General features: G+C 36.7%; 5 protein-coding genes across 6 annotated transcripts in view; 1 reads left to right on the top strand and 4 right to left on the bottom strand.

Moving 5' to 3' along the window:
• The window catches only part of LOC111435338 (mitochondrial phosphate carrier protein 3, mitochondrial-like), a 22,104-nt gene extending 19,258 nt beyond the window's left edge, over nucleotides 1–2,846 (bottom strand). Inside the window, exon 1 of the mRNA XM_023072805.1 lies at nucleotides 2,826–2,846. The gene's annotated coding sequence lies outside the window, so the exon portion shown is untranslated. The remainder of the gene's footprint in view (nucleotides 1–2,825) is intronic.
• On the top strand, nucleotides 1,137–4,709 carry LOC111435332 (transcription factor ICE1). Its single transcript, XM_023072795.1, has 4 exons — nucleotides 1,137–2,350; nucleotides 2,462–2,689; nucleotides 4,054–4,224; nucleotides 4,342–4,709. Exons 1-4 carry the CDS (start codon nucleotides 1,313–1,315, stop codon nucleotides 4,423–4,425), a joined length of 1,521 nt encoding a protein of 506 aa, XP_022928563.1. The 5' UTR covers nucleotides 1,137–1,312; the 3' UTR covers nucleotides 4,426–4,709.
• A 638-nt stretch (nucleotides 4,710–5,347) lies between these two features.
• On the bottom strand, nucleotides 5,348–7,622 carry LOC111435343 (light-regulated protein-like). Its single transcript, XM_023072810.1, has 3 exons — nucleotides 7,411–7,622; nucleotides 6,749–6,913; nucleotides 5,348–5,728 (listed from the first exon to the last, which is right to left on the bottom strand). Exons 1-3 carry the CDS (start codon nucleotides 7,596–7,598, stop codon nucleotides 5,653–5,655), a joined length of 429 nt encoding a protein of 142 aa, XP_022928578.1. The 5' UTR covers nucleotides 7,599–7,622; the 3' UTR covers nucleotides 5,348–5,652.
• Nucleotides 7,623–8,315: 693 nt separating this feature from the next.
• On the bottom strand, nucleotides 8,316–14,116 carry LOC111435333 (sialyltransferase-like protein 1). The gene is made up of 11 exons (XM_023072796.1): nucleotides 13,788–14,116; nucleotides 13,627–13,709; nucleotides 12,418–12,504; nucleotides 12,252–12,329; nucleotides 12,081–12,172; nucleotides 11,770–11,971; nucleotides 10,411–10,501; nucleotides 10,265–10,323; nucleotides 9,397–9,545; nucleotides 9,239–9,320; nucleotides 8,316–9,134 (listed from the first exon to the last, which is right to left on the bottom strand). The coding sequence occupies exons 1-11, from the start codon at nucleotides 13,912–13,914 to the stop codon at nucleotides 8,742–8,744; spliced, it is 1,443 nt and encodes a 480-aa protein (XP_022928564.1). The 5' UTR covers nucleotides 13,915–14,116; the 3' UTR covers nucleotides 8,316–8,741.
• A 1,977-nt stretch (nucleotides 14,117–16,093) lies between these two features.
• LOC111435240 (RING finger protein 10) lies at nucleotides 16,094–21,598 on the bottom strand. 2 transcript variants are annotated; one of them, XM_023072656.1, is made up of 9 exons: nucleotides 21,334–21,598; nucleotides 20,646–20,691; nucleotides 19,054–20,299; nucleotides 18,722–18,810; nucleotides 18,504–18,606; nucleotides 18,316–18,420; nucleotides 17,856–17,973; nucleotides 16,599–16,772; nucleotides 16,094–16,452 (listed from the first exon to the last, which is right to left on the bottom strand). In XM_023072656.1, the coding sequence occupies exons 1-9, from the start codon at nucleotides 21,527–21,529 to the stop codon at nucleotides 16,301–16,303; spliced, it is 2,229 nt and encodes a 742-aa protein (XP_022928424.1). In that variant the 5' UTR covers nucleotides 21,530–21,598; the 3' UTR covers nucleotides 16,094–16,300. The 2 variants fall into 2 exon arrangements, with proteins under 2 accessions (XP_022928424.1, XP_022928425.1); XM_023072657.1 differs by having other exon boundaries at nucleotides 19,054–20,232; nucleotides 20,648–20,691; nucleotides 21,334–21,597.

Genomic DNA, 21,598 nt, shown 5'->3' with positions numbered 1-21,598 from the left:
AATTAAACTTAAAAAAAAAAAAAAAAAAAAAAAAAAAAAAAAAAAAAAAAAAAAAAAAACCTCTAAAGATATTCTTAATTTTTTAAATGGTTAAAAAAAGATAACATTTTAATTTTCAAAATGGTTAAAAAATACAATTAATTTGTCAAAAATATCTTAAAACTTTTTTATACATCTTCAAAAATATTTTTCGATTAGTACTATGTTTAAAAAATACTCATAAATTTTTTAAAGTAACATTAAAACATTTGTAGATAATTTGTGAAGTGTGAATGGATTGTTTTCGGTAAGAACTTTTAATTAATTTTTTTACTAAGATAATGATTACATTTGAATTTAGCATGTTTAAAAAATACCCTTAAATTTTTTAAAGTTTTAATAATATTTTACTTTAAAAAAAAAAAATTAAATACTTTTTTTAAAAAGAATTAAAATTAAAATACCTTTAATTTTAGAGGATACTATCTCAAAAATACCTTTCAACTTAAATCATTAATACTCTTAAATTTTTTTAAAAACTTAAAAAAATATTTTAAAACTTTTTAAAAAATGTCTAAAACAACTTTAATTTAAAAAAAAAAAAACTAAAAATATCGGGGTTAAAAAATACTCATAAAATTTTAAAAATAACATAAAAAAATTTGAAGATAATCTCTAAAGTGTCAAACCTTTTGGGGAACCCCAAAGCAAAGTCACGACAATTTATGCTAAAGTGGACAATATCATAGAGTAGTGATTCCTAACAGAGTCATGTCCTAAATTTAGCTATGTCAATAGAATCCTCGAACAAATGACTCCAAAAGAAAAACGAGTCAAGACTCGTCTAAGACATAGTAAAAAAAGGACTAAAACTTCAAAAGAAAAGGAGTCGAGCCTCAATTAAGAGGACACGTATTTTGTTCGAGGGGAGGTGTTAGATGAAAGTCCCACATCAGCTAATTTAGGGAATGATCTAGGTTTATAATCAAGAAATATTGTTTCCAATGGTAAAATTTTATTTTGCAATTTATAAATAAATTAGTTAAAAAAATTATAAATATAAAATCCGATTTTACATATAAAATTGAAATTAAAAAAAAAAAAAAAAAAGAAATCTAATCTTAAAACGGAACAGACAACGAAACGGCGAGGGAGAGAGAGACCGCACATTGGCGGTCTTCTCCTTTTCTCTGATACGTAACGTTCAAACTTGGGAATATATTTCTGTTCATTTTCTTCTCCCCAAAACCCATTTCCCTTTTTCCCTCTCTGTAACTGCTTCCTTCCTTCTCTCTCTCTCTCTCTCTCTCTCTCTGCAACTCTCTCCGCCCAGATGCTTCCCAAATCCACCGGAATCCTCTGGCTCGACGGCGACCATGACGACGTCGCTTCTTGGACCAGAGCCACCGACGACCACTACGACGATATCGCCATTGCCGGCTCCATTTCTTCCTTCAAATCCATGCTCGAACCTGACTGTTTCATTAACTCTTCTTCTGCTCCTCTCAACTCCTCTCTCCATCGTTTCAATCCCACTGATAACTTCCTCTCTTCCTGCTCTCCCTCCCAACCTTTTGCTCTCGATCCTACCCAGTCTATGTTGCCTTCTCACAAATCCTGTTTCTCTTCTCTTCTTAATGTTGTTTGCGGCAGTAATTTCGATAATGCCTATGATTTTGGCGCCGATACTGCTTTGTTTGGATCTTACCAGGGGAATCAAGCTTCCAATCCCTCCGTTTTCATGGGATTCACTGGCGTTTCTCCTCTTCCTCAAATCGGTAACCAGGCGCTTAGCTTAAATCATTCTGAGTTTCCGGTTGCTGATAACCCTCCCGCTTTTGGCGATGGATTTAATCCGGCGGTTCCGTTTGAGAGCTTCGATGGCTGCGGGAATGCTCTGTTTCAGAATAGGCCTAAGGTTTTGAGACCTCTTGAAGTGCTCCCGCAAGTCGGTGCTCAACCGACGCTGTTTCAGAAGCGAGCGGCGCACCGAGTTGTCTCTCCCGGAGCTGATAAACTTGAGAATCTGGAGGTTTCGGGTTTGAAATTTGGAGAAGGCTCAACGTGGACGGCGGATTTGGAGAATCTGAGTAAGAACAACGGCGATGAGGACGGTGAGGATGATAGCGTGGATGTTTCTCGGTTTAATTACGACTCCGATGAAGGCAATGAGTATAACAAGCAAGAGGACAATGTTAATGCTAAAAACTGCGGAAGCAATTCCAATGCCAACAGCACTGTAACCGGCGGCGACCAAAAAGGGAAGAAGAAGGGGATGCCGGCGAAGAATCTCATGGCGGAGCGACGGCGGAGAAAGAAGCTGAATGATAGACTTTACATGCTTAGGTCCGTCGTACCCAAAATAAGCAAGGTAAGAATTCAAGCTTTTCCTCTCGATTCCATGGCGGAGAGATCTTGAACCACTGGTCTTTCTTGATGAATTGAGCAATAAATCTATATTTCCCTTTTCTTGTGTTCACAGATGGATAGAGCTTCAATCCTTGGAGACGCCATAGACTACTTGAAGGAGCTTCTTCAAAGGATAAATGATCTCCATAATGAACTTGAATCGACTCCTTCTGGTTCTTCGCTGCAACCTTCTGCAAGCTTTCACCCTTTGACGCCAACGCTGCCAACTCTTCCCTGTCGTGTCAAGGAGGAGCTGTGTCCAAGCTCCTCCTTGTGCAGCCCCAAAAATCAGCCTGCCAGGGTAACTTTTCAACCAACTTTATCCTTTTCTGCGTTTCTTTTTGTATTTGGTTGTACTTTTGTGCTTTTTATTCATGCAGCTAGAATTCTTTTTCGTTTTGTTTGGCCTTGAACTTCCTCCACAAGTGTCTATCTAGCATGAACTCTGAGATTTTTGGTTCTCAAGAGCCAAATGCTTACAATGCTCCTCCTTACTTTAGTAATGATAATGAGTGGATTTGCGAATTTCGGGTTGTTTCAATTGAACCGTTCATCACATAATGAGTCCCAATGATCTGTTTGTTACTTGTATTGGACGTGCTCATGGATGAAGTAACATGGGTAATGCTACTGTAACCGCCCAAGCCCACCGCTAACATATATTGTCCGCTTTGGTCTGTTATGTATTGTCGTTGGTGTCACTGTTTTAAAACGCGTCTGCTAGGAAGAGGTTTCCAAATCCTTATAAGGAATTCTTTGTTATCCTCTCCAACCGATGTGGGATATCACAATCCACCTCACTTGGGGGCCAGCGTCCTTGCTGGCACACTGCCCGAGTGTTTCGTTCCCCTCTCTAACTGATGTGGGATCTCACAATCCACCCTCATTATGATATTCATCGAGGAATGGGTGCCATCGAGAACGCTGGACTCCGAAGGGGGTGGATTGTGAAATCCCACATCGGTTGGAGAGGGAAATGAAACATTCGTTATTAAGATGTGGAAACTTCTCTTAACAAATGCGTTTTAAAAACCTTGAGGGAAAGTTCGAAAGGGAAAACTCAAAAAGAAAAATATCTGCTAGTGGTGCTGTTACAGCATACGAAACATGTGCTTAATTGTGCATGGTCTGTAGTTTTTATACTAGCAATATCATGTGAATGACAGTCAGCTTCATCTTATTGTTGTAGGCTGCCAAAAATATGATAAAATTAAGTAGATTTGTTGGACAAACCTTATAATTGTTGTTGGTTCTAATGATATTGATGGCGTTCATACGTTTTTTTTTATCGATCTTACTTTTGTTGATAGAAGTCGGTTCGACGAGATAACGGTTATCAGATATGAAAACTCAAGCATAGTTTCTGTGAATCTTTGGTTTCATTCTCGAACATTTCTGGGATTTCGTTGCATTTTCTTGTGTGTTCGGATGATGAAAGTCCCACCTCGGTTAATTTAGAGAATCTTCATTGGTTTATAATCAAAGAATACTTTCTCCACTGGGATAAGACATTTCAGGGAAGCCCAAAGCAAAGCTATGAGAGCTTATGCTCAAAGTGGACAATATCGTACCATTGTGGAGAGTCGTGTTCGTTTAATAGTGTGCTTATGTGCCATATTCGATGAAAATGTGCTTCAAATCCTGATTGGTAACGTGCTTAAACAGGTCGAAGTCCGGGTCAGAGAAGGCAGAGCTGTCAATATTCACATGTTCTGTTCTTGCAAGCCCGGTCTCTTGCTATCCACCATGAGGGCTCTGGATAGCCTCGGCTTGGATATCCAACAAGCTGTAATCAGCTGTTTCAATGGATTTGCTTTGGACGTGTTTCGAGCTGAGGTTCGCACTCATTTCCTTTTCGTTTTCCCGAATCGACGTTTACGATCTAATATCGTTCAACAAGTTTTGTTGGCACTAACCATTTTGCTGTCTTTTTGGCTGTTTGATTTCTTCCAGCAATCCAAGGAAGGTCAGGAGATCATACCTGAGCAAATAAAAGCAGTGCTGTTGGAATCAGCTGGCTTACATGGTGTTATGTAGCTGAAGCTGTTATCAAATGCAGCCCTTCATTGATGGATGGAACAATTCATCGACGAACTCTGTAAATCCGACGACATTCAGCTCCGTCTTATTCTCGAAGGCGTGCTCGTGAGCATCATCGACAAGTAGGTCGCCTAATATCTCTTATGGTTTTAGTTCTTTTTCTTACCAATCTAGTTTTCAGAACATACTGCAAGATCAACCTCAAGTGTTTGTTTCACTTCATTTGGTTGAGTTCTTTTTGCAATAAGATTTTCTTCTGAAATGTAGTTTCCTTCTGCCAATGCCTTTATCAGTCTCCTATCAACTGGCCTAAGATCCTCATCATAAATTCCACAGCCTTCCCGATAGTCTCCTCGAGTTATTTTGAGAACCAAATGTAGTAGAGATCGAACTGATGTCGAGTGAGATTAGGTGATCATAGAAGAGAGTAAATATATAAGCATCGAGAATTCTGAAAAGTGGAATATAGAACTTGTGATATATCCTAAAGAGAAGTAGTCTATCAAACCGTTGTCCCATGAGAATAGTTGAATATAGAAAACAAAAAGGATAAATATTTAAGGCCCGAGAATTCTAAAAAGCAAGTTACCGAACATGTGATATGATCCAACTGAATGTAGTAGAATCAAACTGTTGTCCGGGGCGAGAATAAAATGGAAGGGATAAATATTTAAGGGGTGAGAATCCTAAAAAGTGGGTAACCGAACTTGTGATATGACTCAACTAAATGTAGTAGAATGAAACCGTTGTCCCATAAGGGATAAATATTTAAGCATCGAGAGTTCTGAAAAGTGGGTTACGGAACCTGTGATATGATCCAACCAAATGTAGTAGAATCAAATTGTTGTCCCATGAGAATAGTTGAATATAGAAACCGAAAGGGATAAATATGTAGGGATCGAGAATTCTAAAAAGTGGGTTACTGATCTCTCGTGATATGACCCAACCAAATGTAGTAGAATTAAACCGTTGTCCCACAAGAATAGTTGAATATAGAAAACAAAAGGGATAAATGTTTAAAGTATCGAGAGTTCTAAGACGTGGGTTGGAGAACCTATGATATGACTTAACCCAACGTACTAAAATCATACCGTTATAGAAAATAGAAGGATTAGAGTAAATACTTAAGGGTCGAGAATTCTAAAAAGCGGTTATACAATTTGTGATATGGCCTAGCTAAAAGCCCTATATATACAATACACTAAAGAGCATAAGCGGGGGGATTTAGAAAACGCCATTTAGAAACTCGGCTCCACAAAATTCTCCACCAAGATCATCGCAAGCCTCCCCTGGAAAAACTCTGCACATAATAATAATAATATTAATAAATAATAATAATAATATGAATAAATAATAATAATAATAATAATAATATTAATAAATAATAATAATAATAATAATAATATGAATAAATAATAATAATAATAATAATAATATGAATAAATAATAATAATATGAATAATAATATGAATAAATAGTAATAATAATAATAATATGAATAAATAGTAATAATAATAATAATATGAATAAATAGTAATAATAATAATAATATGAATAAATAATAATAATAATAATATGAATAAATAATAATAATAATAATAATATGAATAAATAATAATAATAATAATAATAATATGAATAAATAATAATAATAATAATATGAATAAATAATAATAATAATAATAATATGAATAAATAATAATAATAATAATTACTCCAAACTCCAAGGCAGGGCACAGATTTTCAAGTGTTTTGAGAGTGTTAAACATGCATCTTCTGGAGAAATCTCCAAATATATATATATATAAGGTTAAATTAATAAAATTATTCTTAAAACTTTACATTTTATTTAAAAATTATCTCTTTATATTTTTAAAAGATTCCATAATATTTTTTAATTTTAAATAAAGTAATTCTAATATACGGACGAAAATTATTAATATTTTGTTTAAAAAATTTTTTCGAACTTTTAAATTTTTATTAATAACTAAAAAATTAAAAAAAAACTTTTATTATTGGTATATAGTCAGAACCGTTAGTAATATATGGTTTTAAATTAAATAAGTTTTAAACTTATTAATACTTTTGAAATTTCTTAAGAATATTTTTAACTTTTATAATTTTTTTTTATAGAGTTTTTAAGAATATTTTTGAAGTTATTTTTTAAATATATTATTAAAAAATTTCAAAATTTAAGGAAATAAAAAAAAATCTAAATATAAACTAAAATTAAAATTTTGGAGTGAATTTATAATATTAAAAAGAATTTATTAAAAGGGATTAAAAATAGAAGGAAATTAAAGAAAATAAATTATCTCACGTCTTAGACTGGGCAGCATAATCAAGATACTCTCTATCAATCTCTTCCAAGGCAACTGCGGCTGCTTCATCGCTATCTGCAGAAGCCTGAAGCCTCACTTCTGGGAAAATGTTGGCCCAGCAAGCTTCTCCACCAATGGTCTCACATGCTTCTGCAGGAAACACCCTGTCTCGAACCCGAGTATACAGGTCAATTCGAGCATAATTTATTATAACCTAACTTGAACTCGAGCATACGAGTCAATTCGAGCATAGTTTATTACACCCTAACTCGAACTCGAGCATATGGGTCAATTTGAGTATAGTTTGTTACACCATGTCTCGAACCCGAGCATAAGAGTCAATTCGAGTATAGTTTGTTACACCCTGTCTCGAGCCTGAGCATACGAGTCAATTCGAGCATAGTTTATTATACCCTAACTCGAACTCGAGCATACGGGTCAATTCAAGCATAGTTTATTAAATAAGACATCGATTATCATTTTAATTTGACGGTTTAATTCTCTTGATCATAATCGTCAGAACTTGAAAACCACACGAGCTTATGGCCGAAGTAATACTACAAAGTTTCGATCTTAAAACTATTATTAATAACATAAATTTAGTGTTTACACCATGAACACTTAACTATATCGATGAAACCTATGAGAGAAAATGACTTACGAGATTACAGAACTGTAATCGACCACCGAGGTATCGTAAGCGACAGCGGTAACTGCTTTGATTGTCGAACGGCGCGAGGAAGAGTGAGAGCGGATCGAGGGAGAAGAAGAGGGAAAATGAGAAAGGTTGTTGGAAGGTGTTAAGGAGGGGAGAAGGGGAGGAACAACAATGCTAAGAACAGCTTGCATTATGATATGATATGTTAAAGCTTGAGATTTGAATGAGTAGAAGCCTCTTACTCATTAGCCTTTTATAAAGAACAGTGGACGTGTTGAAATGTCAGAGATTGGAGGCTGTTTCTTTGGATAAGATTCCTTTGATCCTCTTTGTTTGATATTTATTCATTTAGAGGAAGCTTTCACACTTTCCCATCATCTTGGAGATATTTGTGAATCTCCCCACGATATTTCTCATTATATCTAAATTATACATAAACCGTTCATCGTCTCGGGATTAGATTGAAGACTTGTTCTAGTATCAAGTTCTCTAGCTAGGAAGACAACATACTTCTTCATATTTACATAATGGTATGATACTCTTCAACTCATTTGTTGTAACAGCTCAAGATTACTGTTAGTAGGTATTGTCCGCTTTGGCCCGTTACGTATCATCATTAGCCTCACGATTTTAAAACACATTTGTTGGGGAGGGGAGAGGTTTCCACCTTTAGTTGGGGAAAGGTTTCCACCCTTATAAATAATGCTTCGTTTCTGTCTTTAACTAAAGTGAGATCTCACAATCCACTTCCCTTGAGGGCCAGCATCTTCGCTCGCCCAACATCTAATGTCTAGCTCTGATACCATTTATAACAACTCAAGCCCACCGCTAGCATATATTGTCCACTTTGGCCCATTATATATTACCATTAACCTCACGATTTTAAAAGAGAAGTTTCCACACCTTTATAAGAAATGCTTCATTCCCTCTACGTATTTCCTCTACGTTACTTAATGGACATGTTTTCACCTTCAGTCTTTACAAATAATCGCAAGAATAAATAATGATACACTAATCTTTCAGAGGCTAAAATACAAGCTTTACAATCTATTTAGAAACAAAGCAGATGAATAAATTGACTCGAACTAAAAGCCATACCGTATACTTGGTAGCTCCGAGTTCTAAGTCAGGCATAAAAGATAGCACACGACATCTCGACCGATCTCGCAGAAAAGACTGATATTTCTAAGTTGCCTCTACTGCTTGTGCCTAGCCATCAGCCAGAGCTGAAGGAAGGGATCCTCTAAACAACCAGGATATCGTCGATATGTGGAATGGGCGAGTCCTAATTGGGGAGAAGGTATTGGCAAATAGCATATCGTCGAGAGCGTTGTTCATGCGACGGAATCTAAAGAATGTCTAACACATACGAGATCGTCCAACTTATTACCGTCCATTTTGTAGAGGGAGACCCCTTCCATCTGCTTGAAATGATCTTGTGATTCTCTTCTCAAACTGTTAAAAGGTGTAAGTTCCCACTTACTGAAACTTGATTTTTTCCTGGTATCACTCATATCAGGGGATCCTGAGATAGGACCTTCCATTCCAGGCTCCACATTGCCCCACACTTTACAGCTACCAAACTGTCCCAAATCGCCCCCTTGCCCGGATTGACGCCTCTTTAAGCTCAAGGCTGCAGCATGAGCCCTCCTAATTGTTTCTCGATCGGGAACATCAGACCAGTCTTGCTTCCTCTTCGATCTCATCGGAGAGTGAATCCTTATAACCTGAGGAAGCCCTAAGCCACATGAGTTATCAAGGCAAGGCATGGATCTCACCATTTTTTTTTTTTTTCGTGTGCGTGTGTGGGGGGCGGGGTTGAAAAACTTACGCCGAGGCACTCTAATAGCTGGTAGTATGCCCTTCCTTGAAGCGGGTTATGGCCTTTTCTGGGCGTTGAGAAGTACCTTGTCCTGGAACAGAGAAAATTTCAACTTGTTAGTGGCAAGAAACAAAACATGAATCAACCTGCAAGCGAGTTAAACTTACCATTCAGTGTAGCCAGGATCAACCGTGAAACCATATATGTCAACAATATCACACATAGAGAGAGCTAATTCAATAGATTTCATTCCAGTTCCCTTTGCACCTCTACGTAGAACAATACCTTGGAAGAGATAAACTGGATTTGGAATAAGCTGCAATATATAACATACAAATCATTTACAAAAGGTAATAAGTTTCCAAAGCATCAGAAAACAAAACAACTGTGGATACAAAGCCGTTCCCTTTCCATAAAAATTTTCAAAACTAGATCATTTCTGTGAGATCCCACATCGGTTGGAGAGGGGAATAAAGCAATTTTTATAAAGGTGTGGAAACCTCTCTCTAGCAGACGCGTTCTAAAACCTTAAGAGAAAGCCCAGAACGGAAAGCCCAAAGAGATATCTACTCACGGTGGGCTTGGACTATTACAAATGGTATCAGAGCCAAACATCGAATGGCGTGCCAGCGAGGAGGCTAAGCCCTGAAGGAGGGTGGACACCATGTGGTGTGCCAGCGAGGACGTCGGGCCCCAAAGGGGATGGAGTAGGGGGTCCCACATTGATTGGAGAGAGGAACGAGTGTCATCGAGGACACTAGGCCTCGAATGAGGGTGGATTGTGTGATCCCACATCGGTTGGAGAGGGGAACGAAGCATTCTTTGTAAGGACGTGGAACCTAAGGAGACGCATTTTATTAAAACCTTGAGGGAAAGCTCGAAGGAGAAAGCTAAAAAAGGACAATATCCGCTAGGTGTGGGCTTGGACTATTACAATCCCCTAACCTCATTCCATTTTTTTCCTTTCCTCTCCCGTCAGCACTACCTTACAGTAATAAGAGAATTTACCACATAAGAATATGAATTAGCTTTTACCTTGATCCTTGCATTAAAGTCTCTGTGAATCACGCTCTTGATAATAAGTACCTCATCATCTGAAGAAAGACAAGAGATCATCAGACCTGACATTTAATCCAGAGTCCGAGTGATAATATTTAACAACAGAAATAAGATTAACGTACCAGACCCATTTAGAATTTTAATCATATTGCGAGCAGCACCTCTTACAACAAGACGAAAATCCCTCTTCAGACCAACATATTTGGCATATTTCTACAGGGGGTCATAGGGATCAACATGAGTATCTAAATATCTTCCGGAGAACTTAATCATAGAAGGAGAAGAAATCAATGTCACAAAATGTGCAGAATCAAGTACGTAATGTTCAAAGATCAGAAACCCTGGAAGATGTTACAGGCCACGAGGATTCAGATTCAAGTGTAATACTTTCGATATTCTACTTTTGATAGTATTCTTAGGCTTCTAGCGGTGTCGTACTTCATTAACAAGCCTAGCCAGAACACAATGAATAGTTTGTGCTGTTTGCTACACAACCAATATTCTTAGACTTAAAAACTAAGACATAAAAATCAGCCATATTATTCCTCTTAAACTCCAGAAATACTAGAGAAAACTAATGATATATAAAGTAAACATACTCCCATATATAATTCTCGAATTTCTTTATAAACATTCATCGTTTGACGTCTTTGTTACAAAGTAAGTGTCTATTTCACCATTTTTCTGGCGTTTAAATAATTTATGGAATGTAAATGTTCGAATCCCACAATTTGAATGAAGATGGCAAAAGTCCAAAATTGTGTGCACAAATCTTCTTACATGTAAAAGCATTATAATCTACATATTCACAACTTAATATTTCTGAACAAATACATGTTGGTCCTTTCATTGAAGTCTTGATGAGTATGGTTTCTAGTGATACATGGACAGGTTGGGGCAACAAGGGAAAATGGAAAGGGAAACAGCACAAATGCACAAGGCACAAATTGTAACAGTCCAAGCCCACCACTAGTAGATATTGTCCGCTTTGGTTTTCCCTTCTGGATTTCCTCTCAAGGTTTTTAAAATGTGTCTACTAGGGAGAGGTTTCCACACCCTTATAAGGAATGCTTCATTCTCCTCTCCAACCAATGTGGGATCTCACAATCCACTCCCCTTGAGGACCAGCGAGGATGCTGGCACCCCGCCAGTGTTTGACTTTGATACCATTTGTAACAGCTCAAGCCCACCGCTATTAGATATTGTCCTCTTCGGGCTTTCCCTTCTAGGTTTCCCTCAAGGTTTTAAAACGCGTCTACTAGGAGAGGTTTCTACAATCTTATAAGGAATATTTCATTCTCCTCTCCAACCAACATGGGATCTGGTCATTTGCAAGAGTTATTCAATTACTAATTACAGAACAAACTACCAACTAAAAGACTCTAGCTAACTTGAACAAGCCGTTTAATAAATCAATAAACAATGAAAAGACTCTTGCAGTAAGTATTGAAAGAATTGACTAGAGCAGCTAGCTAGCTTACTTCATTTACAGGTGCCTCATTATCACGAATAACAGCATCATGACTGTCGATTTCTTCACCAAACTCCGTCTTTAGAAGATCTCCAGAGTTTCCCACAACTGCACAGGTTTTGAACTGCCGGGGGTGAAAAGGAGGTTTGGATGGCAGGATCAAATTTAGGTGTTCCTCACAAAGAGATCTATTGTAACATTTATCTGCTCCCCTACACAAAGACAAATAGATTTCACTCCACCAAAACAGTTGCCGTCACTAGTTCAAAGAAAACCACCAGAAGAAATTAACTCGAAGGAATAAGATAAGAGAAACCCTACAATTGTGCTATCCGCTTTGCAGCATAATCAAACCACCCATCAGGCCTTGCATCCAAATACTCTCTCGTCAAGACAGTAGTCATGTTGCGATACTGCATTGCTCAACGCACATTAGAATGGACATGTATAGTCTTTAAGAGATTGCACAAATTGAAGATGGCTAATACCAACCTGTTCCCACAATAGTATGGCCTCACACACATCATATGGGTATTCCAATGGCTCATAAATCTTGAACTGCTCATTATACTGCCCATACAAAGCATAAACAAATCAGCAACAAAGAAAATGGGTGAACACACACACACACACCACAAAGAGAGAGAGAGAGAGAGACCCAGGTACTATTTGTGCCTTCTGGGAACTTGAGAATTAGCTTGCAGTGGTCAATAATATGAGCAGTGAGTCCAAGTCCCCTGTTTGCCTATACCAAATTTCATGTTCAGATGATGCTCAAAAGATAACTGAAACTTCAGGGAGTAATCCACATACATAATGCATAAGTTTTTTTTAAAAAAAAAAAAAATTAAAACCACTAAGATACAGTATTTGAAAAGACAACAGCCACGATAGTATGATATTGTCTACTTTGAGCATAAGCTCTCATGGCTTTGCTTTGGGCTTCCCCAAAAGGCCTCAAACCAATGGAGAGAGTATTCCTTGATTATAAACTCATGATCGTTCCCTAAATTAGCCGATGTGGGACTTTCATCCAACACTTCTCCTTGAACAAAGTACGTCTCCCCTTAATCGTGCCTCGAACTCTTGTTCTTTTGGAGCCTTAGTCATTTTTTACTATGCCTTCGAGGAGCCTCGACTCCTTTTACTTTTGGAGTCATTGTTCGACATTTGAGGATTCTGTTGACATGGCTAAGTTTAGGGCATGGCTCTGATACCATGTTAGATAAACACGACTCTCCACAATAGTATGATATTGTCCACTTTGAGCATAAGCTCTCATGGCTTTGCTTTAGGCTCCCCTAAGAGGCCTCAAACCAATGGAGAGAGTATTTCTTGATTATAAACCCATAATCATTCTCTAAATTAGCCTATGTGGGATTTTCATCCAACACTCAGGACCATGCGCAAACCATCTTTGGTTGGCACATTGGAGCGTAGGGTTCAAGCAGTAGGTCCTGAAATTTGTCACGACTGGCTTGACACCCATGGTTATTGAAGGAAAAAAAAAGGCAATGCAAAACAATAGAACAAAAAACACTCAAATTGTGCTCTGCTTCATCTAACCAAAAGTAGAGAAGATCGGACGACATAACTAAATGTTCTCCAGAAAGCGCTCGAAATTACTACTTGCCTTATACTCCTATACATATTAGGATGCATTGGAGCATACAACAAACAGTATCATAATTCATAGCACTGGAATCGAAAAATCGACTTCAATCCGAAATGAAACTTAATTGAAAGAAATCAACTATGATTTCGAACGATCACATAGGCTGAGCTCTTTCGCTCGTCCAGCAAATGTACAATCGAAAAAGGGAACAAAATATGAAAGCAATAAATTAAAGCTAAACATGATACAAACCACGCATTGCTGAATGCTGGACTGAAAATCCGACAAAATCCGAACCTCCTCCTTGTTGAGATCTGCAAGAGGCTGCTGATAACCTGAAGTTTTAAACAAGATCTTAGCAAAAATATTTAAGAATTGATGTCGAAGATACAAGGAAATGAGGGACGAAGAACCTGCAAAGAAGGAGGATTGAATGACGAAAACTACAAGAGAGAAGAGTGCAGCAGCACAAACGAGATGAAGAAGCGTAAGCCTCCTGCTGCTGCCATTGTTGGAGGTGGCGGCTTTGAGAGATCTCATTTACCCTGTGTTGGGAACGCCTGCGATGTGAGGTTGCAGCACAGAGTGAGATAAGAAGAAGAGAAAGAAAAGTGGCGGTGGGAGGCGTGGCGGCGATCGGAGATCGGCGATGTTAGTGTGTGGCTGCCGTTCGGAGAGCAAGGGAGGAAAAAAAAAAAACCTGAGCTGCCGGAAGGAGGAAGAGAGGAGGAGAGGAAGAAGAAAGCAGAAGAGAACGGTGGAGAGTTTTTTTTTTTTTTTTTCTTTTTTTTTTAATTATATAAAAATAAATAAATCAATTTTTGTCCTTCCAATTTGACATAGATTAATTTTTTTCTGTTTACTAGCTTAGATTATATTAAAAAATGAAAAATTAATATATTAAAAAAATTATTCACATTAATAAACGAAAAAACCCCATTCTTAATTTCTACAAAAATAAATGAAAAACTGGGGACGAAAAGGTTTTATGTGGACTATCTCTATTCGAGAGTCTTTACTTTTTAAAAAATATAATGAATATAATTATTATATATTAAAATTTAGAAAATAATTTAAGCGATTTTTTTTCGGTAAGAATAATAATAATAAATTTCATGATTTATAATTTGATAAAAAAGAGAGATTTTTAGAAAAAAAATAAAAGGTAAGTATAAACTTCTATCCATAAATTGCATTAAAAAAAACATTTTAGAATATTACATTTCCAAATATGAAATGAAGATTTAAACTTCTAACCTTCATTTTTTTCTTCGACAATATTTAGGGGTGAGACATTAAAATGTTGAATCTTTTTTTACTAGAAACACATATTAATTATCGACAATATTTAGGAGTGAGACATTAAAATGTTGAATCTTTTTTGCTAGAAACACATATTTAAGGGCACGATGACCATTGAGAACGATGAATAGGTTAAGTGGAAAAGAGTGTCTCAACTCTTAACCTTAATATAAGAGAGTGGGTTGAGGCTCACCACCAAGAGAGTAGGCGAGTTGTGATGACATGCTTGTTCGATAGGCAAGTAAAAAGCTAAAAAATAAGTGTTGTGATGCATCTAAGGATGATGGTGTGACACCTAATACACAAGAAAAAGTATGCAAGAAAGTTAATATAAGGCACAAAGAAGATTAGAAGCATTGGTGGTGTCGACAATGTGAGAGCCATACGAGGTTCCAAGCCGTAATCTTGAAAGTTGGAGTTGCATCATGAGTTTCGACTAATGACTCTAGAATTAAGTGCATAGTGAAAGATGTGTATGCTAGATTTCAGAACAAACAAAACAAATGTATACTACATGCTAGTGTATGACTCTTCGGTCTTCACCATATTTGACGTTCATGGATTACATAAAAGAAGTGCCTTATAATGCACTATAGAAAGAAGCACGATGTTAACACATGTCTGTGTGGTGTGAATGAGAGTCTCAGACGTCATCCTATGAAGATGAGAAACCCTAAAAACAATATTGAGGGGCACGAGTGTGTCCATATTGCACCTTGTCCCTTATTTGAAGGTTGTGGCATGAATCAAGCTCTAACATAATATGCTTAATGGACATGACATGAATACAATTACTCATCATGTCTCGATAACGTTTGAATGGATGAATGTCTAAAAGACAATAACAAGTAGAAAGAATCAAAGGTCGATTCTCAGTATCGATGACATCTAAATATTCAAGATGACATCCAAACAAGCATAAAAAAGCTTGAAGAGTGCAAAACTCATTCTATTTGGTAACTTTAGCTATTTAGGGCCAAATGAGTGGTAGGAATCATTTTCAAAGTACTTAGACGATTCTAAGCTAGTTATGACTTGGTTATGCAATCAGGATCATCCTGAAGCATCCAACAAGCTCGTTAAGTTAGTAACCACTTAGTTAAGAGATATGAATTGTTCATTAGTACCTAATAAATCTTGTATGAAAGGTCATAACTCATTCTGGTAAGGTTTAACTTGGTGTAAAAGTTGAACGGTTGAGTGATTTAGAATAAATGAAGTGACAAACTATGTAAACATACTCCCTAATTTAGAGACAAGGTTAATGACTCGGCCTAGAATACAAGCTAGTCAGTTAAAGTCTCACAGAGTTAAAATGCATGCACGACAACCACACGACAATACTAGTTCGGGTGAATGTTCAAGATGACATAGTAATGGAACAAGTCTCTTAAACATGGCATTGTATTCATCATTCTTGCCGGAGGAAAAGAAAGGATAGATTAATAATAGCAAACCATTTTATTTAGCCTTCTGTACAGAGCTAATCTTCTAAAACACAAACTACCACAAAAGCAATCCTAAGTTTTTTAATCAAAAGCCTGATACTGTAAATGAACATTGTTTTATACAGCTAAAAATGGAAATACCTTTATTACAATCAGGATGTTCACCTTGAACTTAATCAATAGCGCCGCCCGCCCGCCGTGGATAACAAAACTCGACTTGGTTTCTTTCCCTTCTTTCCCACTTCATTTGCCTTAGGAGATTCTGTACTTCCTCCAGACTTCGCTCTCGATATTATATTCGCAAACGATGGAGTTGCATTGTGTATCTCTGCAATGAACACACAAGCATGATTTAAAAAGAGCCTAAGGATATGCGAGACTCGTTGAAAAACTGAAATTCCAAGGTTCCATTTTCACAATTGTCAGCCTTGGAGCAAAGAATTTACAAGGAACAAAAAGGTATCCGAGAAGTACCATTTGCACCGGATGAATCACTTTTCACTTCATTAATGTGCAGAGAATCAGTTTCTTCAATTCTCAAGGACGGAGAATCATGTGCAGCAGCGAAACCAAGTCGTGTAACGCTCGAGAACAGTTGCCTCACGCCAACAGGAGGGCTCGATGATGTCACAGGAGAACTTCCTAAAGCTAGAGATTGAATAATTCACCGGAATTAATATCAACAAACCGTGTGCCAAATTCTATGATTATACTATTACTAACTACAGCCATAGACTTAATAGCCTATAATCTTAAATCAAATTCTTGAGAACCAAAACAAGTAAATACTTGCTGCCCATACTGCCAGGCAACATCATTTGAAAGAAATACAAATTTCAAAATACCCAAAATTATATTAGTATACTACAATGGGATCGATGATGTTGTATAACCATGCAACAACATGCACCCCGATATCCAAAGGTATATACCTCATCGGAATAAATCTATACACGCAGAATCGCATTGGTCAAATTATATATACATATAAAAATACCTAAAATTTTGCTCTTTGTTTAGAAAAATACTCCTATCCGTTCAAAAATCATAATATTGCCCTTGACTTTCATAAACGGTATGATAGTAGCTGGGTAGTAACTAGAATGCTTGTTTGCATTAAGTCTAAAATAACGGTGTCCTGTCCCATTGTCTTTTCATTAAACATTCTAACAAATTTCTACTTCAAAGGTAATTTAGAAACGTTTATGAAATACCATGTTTCCTTTTGAAACAATAAGAGTTTTTTTAAAAAAGAACAAAGTTGAAGTACTTTTTTAAAAAATAATTTAGCAATTACATATAACTTTGTTTTAAGTGGTTTATAATTTTAAATATTTTATTTGACAACCCAGGTTACTACTTCAGAACTCCCTTACGTTTTGAAAAATAAGCTTATTTGGAAGCCTTCCAAGTATATTCTTTTTTCCCTTTCTTCATTCATAATATTTTTTAAATCCTAACCAAAATTCACAAATTAAGGTGTTCAGTTCTTAAAACTTCCTAAATATGTTAAGAATCAAAAATCTCAATAACTCCTAAAAGCATATACTTCTCTTAACAAAACAGGAATTGCCTCATTAGTCAAAACTGCTCAGTGTTATTCTCTAATTTCTACACGAAGAACTCAGTATTTTTAGAAGTCGAAACATATTTACAATAGAATTCACCTTCCCCCATTGCAAAAATTCAAGCAGACAAAGGATGGAAATGTGACAGTAAGGTAAATATTACCTTCAAAGTCATCCAGGGAAAGGTTTGGAGTATCATAACGATATGAACTTCCTGATCCGGCCATCATTGACAAAGAACACGTTGAAGCAGATTCTGCTTTGATCTTCTCCCTTTGCATCTGATCATAACAAAAACTCATGATTTGATTACCGAGGAGAGGAACCATACCTAGATTCATAATACAATATTGAAGTAATAAATGTTCATTTGAGATTTCATTAATGCCATTAATCTAGAATGGGATATAATAATATCTCCTTCAGTTCACGAGTACTAGAAGAAATTTATATGGCTATGACTTAATAGTCAAACCTTTATACAATCCAACACCAATAACTGAGTTGAAAAGGAAACAAGTGATGGCTTACGTGCATGGGAACTAAAGGGGAAATGACTAACAGAAATTATAAAAGAATTGGAGAGCTCCCAACCACACCTAGGCTCTAAGTTCACAAAATACCTTTTTTGCAAGTTGTTTCCTCTGCTTCTCACGCTTCTTTATCTCATCCATGAAGGGAATCATGGAGGACGAAGGCAACAGGTTGGTCAAATCAATTTCACATAGCTGAAAATTTTGGGTGGAATGATCAGAAATAATGACTTGCAAGCCCTTAAATATTGTTCAAGAAACTTGACGAATGAGTATACCTGAAACGATGTTGTTAAGGAAAAATGACTCAAGTAACGATACCGCCTTCTTGTGGCCTCGGTTTGGGTGACTGTTTCAAATTCTAAAATCTTTCCACTTATTCTACAAATGCAGAAACAATTATGAGAAACTCTAAATAAACCTAATAAAACCCTAAGAGTTACAATCCCTTGCTCGCAAAATGCAAGAGATATAATTTGTCTTAATATATACAAACCTGAGTGGCAGTCTGCCATAACTCCCATAATATTGTAAAAGACACTTCATGTTTAATGGATGGAGAATGATATGCTGGCCATCGGTAGCCTAAAATCAACAGAAGCAGTTAATATAAAATGCATGCGAAAATTAATAAATGGATGATTTATGAATCAAAATCCAAAAAGCATCAATGGGATCCAAATAGGCAATCCCTTCAAGACAAACCGAAGGAAACGAAAATCAAATATGGCAGCATTTGTTCGACACAGCTAATGAGGTATAATGGCATATCATGAAAAGCACAGAGGCCTGACCAATGTTCATACGCAAGATAATAATGATTTTCACCTGGTAAAAATTGTACGAGTCCTTGTCCTTTGCATCTCTAATTTCATTTGAGTTTTGTTGGAGTTCTAAAAGTTCATCAACAGCCTCAGTCTGACCCACATGAGTAGAATAATCCAACTTATCTTGCACTACATTTCCTAGAAACTTGCAATCATCATTAATATCAATGGATGAAGCCTCGTGTCTAGAACTGCATGCTCCAGGACCAGCATTGCTAACATTACCAGTTGGAAGGAGCGTTTGAGATCTTATCTGACAGTCATTCTGCTTAAAACAGGCCTGAAGTTCATTCCAATCCTTCTTCCTCTGCTCTAGTTGTTCCAAAGCAGCACAAACATATGGAAGCTTTTCGAGGTCATCTACTTGCCCTGTTTCTGCTTTTGCTAACCAGGCATCTAAATCAGATATTGCTTGCCGCACTGAGAGATCCACGTCAGATGTAAATATAAACTTCGAAAAAGAATCATAGATTTCATCGTTATCACTTGACCTGATACCATCCTCTTGTTTATCCTTGAATGATAAGGCAAATGAATCTTTTTGCCGAGTTAAAAGCATAAATTCTATAGTATCACCAACAGAATATTGCTTCAAAAGCTCAATGTGGACGGTGTATAAATCCTTCAAAGACAGCATCACAAAACACAAAGGGCATTTTTTCCAGCAGTCACCTTTCTGATCCTCCTTGCCCATTAACAGGTACCTCAAAATGCAAGGGAAACAATAAATATGTCCACACGAGGTAATTTGAGGACAGTGTGGATGCTCCAGACAAATAGGACATTGAACCAATGATGGTGTAGAATATCTTACACATATGATATCCTCCCAACGCAGCATTTTATCAGGATCCAAATATTCAGGCGTATGATAACCTGTATCTAAAACCACAAATTTGTAATTAGCCTGGAGAAATAGATCCTTGTTGTATGGCTTTATCTTATGTGGCCTTCTTGGAGGAGGAGCTCTGGCTCGAGGACGAGGACGAGAAATGGGATCATATTGAAAATTAAGCAAATGGTTTCCATTTGTCATTTGGGCTTTTCTTCCAGCTGAGCGTTTATTATTGCCATGAGAGTTTGCAGACCTAGCGCTTTGCTGATCATGAGAAGAAATTATAGAAGACGATATTTTACTCCCGGGAAGGACTGATCCACCATCTTCTACACCAGATTGGCTCTGCAAATGGGTTACAGTGTTTTGATAAGCTGGCATCTTCAAATCATTCAGATTCTCTAATTTACTATATCACAGTATACATGAAGTAAGATCGTATGCTTCCTTTTCATTTATCACTTCACAAGAAGCAATGAACGTTTTTTTTTTTCCCCTAACAAAACCACTCCATTGGAAAATTTTCAATCCAATTGCTCAGGTTAAGGTTCGATTATTATCGATATACTAAAAAAACCAATAAATTCTTTTTAAATTTGAACAATCAATTTATTATCTCATTTTTAATATACACAAAAATACCAAACATAGTTTATTAATATGTACTATACACGACTTATAATTTAACTACATAAGTTGATAATTTAACCAATCCACTTACAGCACTAAATTACTAACGAATGACTAATATACAACATACCTTCTTGGAAGATTCAGCATCATCTGCAGGTTTAATCGACAGGCCTGAATCAAAGATTAAAATGAATCGAATATAACTCCTCTGTAGAATACATAAGAAAATACACACCCGTCTCAAAAGTAATAGCACATGAGAAAGAACATCAGATCCCCTGATTAACGCTGGCATGAAAAATTCCCCTCTTTTCCATTACCAGTAGCTTAAAAGCTAAAATCATAATCAAGACTAAAAGGATAATTTCTCGTATCCATTCTACTTCTTTATTGACTAATCAAAACAAAACTAGAAATTGCGTAATCCAACAAAACTTCATCAAATAGCCCAATCGTCAGCAAAACAACTGAGACCCCCAAAACTATAAGTATAGTGATTCAAGCGTTTATGACCTAACTTCTTTTCACCAAATATTTTCAGTAAATTGGATAGTACAGCTACAGCTACAACATCTCAATTCTGAGTAATTTCATTCTTTTGACATCGTGAACAGGATGCAAGGAAATATACTATATCACATCACAAAAACACGGTAACAGCTAAAACAAACAAAATCAAACTCGGAATTGCACATTTCCGTCGATATAATCGCTGTCCACGATCAAGGGAAAAGAAAACGAGGAAATCAAACATAATAGAATAGCATTCAGAACTAGTAAAGGCAATCGAGTTCATGAAATACAAAAATGAACCTGATACGTTGCAGGAATCCCCGAGAGACGAATGGGGATCGGAAATCCGTGGGGATGGAAAGGAATGCGTGGGAGAGAGAGTGGATTGAGAGAAGAGGGGGCCGGTTCCATGGTGGGAATTAGGGTTTAGAGAGGAAGCTGAAGACGAAGAAGATGTTGAAGTGGAACCCTGGATTTGTGAAGGCAGGATGGACATGAAAATCTCGGAAGGAACGAGAGGGGAGTTCGTCGTAAGCGTTCAGCCACAGTCACCGCTTCCCAATTT

The sequence above is a fragment of the Cucurbita moschata genome, unplaced genomic scaffold, assembly GCF_002738365.1.
Source record: "Cucurbita moschata cultivar Rifu unplaced genomic scaffold, Cmos_1.0 Cmo_Scf00048, whole genome shotgun sequence".
NCBI classification, from domain to species: Eukaryota; Viridiplantae; Streptophyta; class Magnoliopsida; order Cucurbitales; family Cucurbitaceae; genus Cucurbita; species Cucurbita moschata.
This window is presented reverse-complemented; position numbering and strand designations above follow the sequence as displayed.

Bases quoted from the DNA above. Each gene is read 5' to 3' on its own strand.
- LOC111435332 (XM_023072795.1), top strand. From the start codon at position 1,313: ATGCTTCCCAAATCCACCGGAATCCTCTGGCTCGACGGCGACCATGAC. The intron at 2,351-2,461 runs GTAAGAATTCAA...TTGTGTTCACAG, and splicing joins TCGTACCCAAAATAAGCAAG to ATGGATAGAGCTTCAATCCT. The intron at 2,690-4,053 runs GTAACTTTTCAA...GTGCTTAAACAG, and splicing joins CCAAAAATCAGCCTGCCAGG to GTCGAAGTCCGGGTCAGAGA.
- LOC111435343 (XM_023072810.1), bottom strand. From the start codon at position 7,598: ATGCAAGCTGTTCTTAGCATTGTTGTTCCTCCCCTTCTCCCCTCCTTA. The intron at 6,914-7,410 runs GTAAGTCATTTT...GGTTCGAGACAG, and splicing joins GATTACAGTTCTGTAATCTC to GGTGTTTCCTGCAGAAGCAT. The intron at 5,729-6,748 runs GTGAGATAATTT...TATTATGTGCAG, and splicing joins TATGCTGCCCAGTCTAAGAC to AGTTTTTCCAGGGGAGGCTT.
- LOC111435333 (XM_023072796.1), bottom strand. From the start codon at position 13,914: ATGAGATCTCTCAAAGCCGCCACCTCCAACAATGGCAGCAGCAGGAGG. The intron at 12,330-12,417 runs GTCTCTCTCTCT...TTGTATGGGCAG, and splicing joins AAGGCACAAATAGTACCTGG to TATAATGAGCAGTTCAAGAT. The intron at 12,173-12,251 runs GTTGGTATTAGC...TGAGCAATGCAG, and splicing joins CCATACTATTGTGGGAACAG to TATCGCAACATGACTACTGT.
- LOC111435240 (XM_023072656.1), bottom strand. From the start codon at position 21,529: ATGTCCATCCTGCCTTCACAAATCCAGGGTTCCACTTCAACATCTTCT. The intron at 20,300-20,645 runs ATGTTGTATATT...TATACTGTGATA, and splicing joins GCTGAATCTTCCAAGAAGGT to TAGTAAATTAGAGAATCTGA. The intron at 16,453-16,598 runs GTACTTCTCGGA...TGTTCATTGCAG, and splicing joins TGATTCATCCGGTGCAAATG to AGATACACAATGCAACTCCA.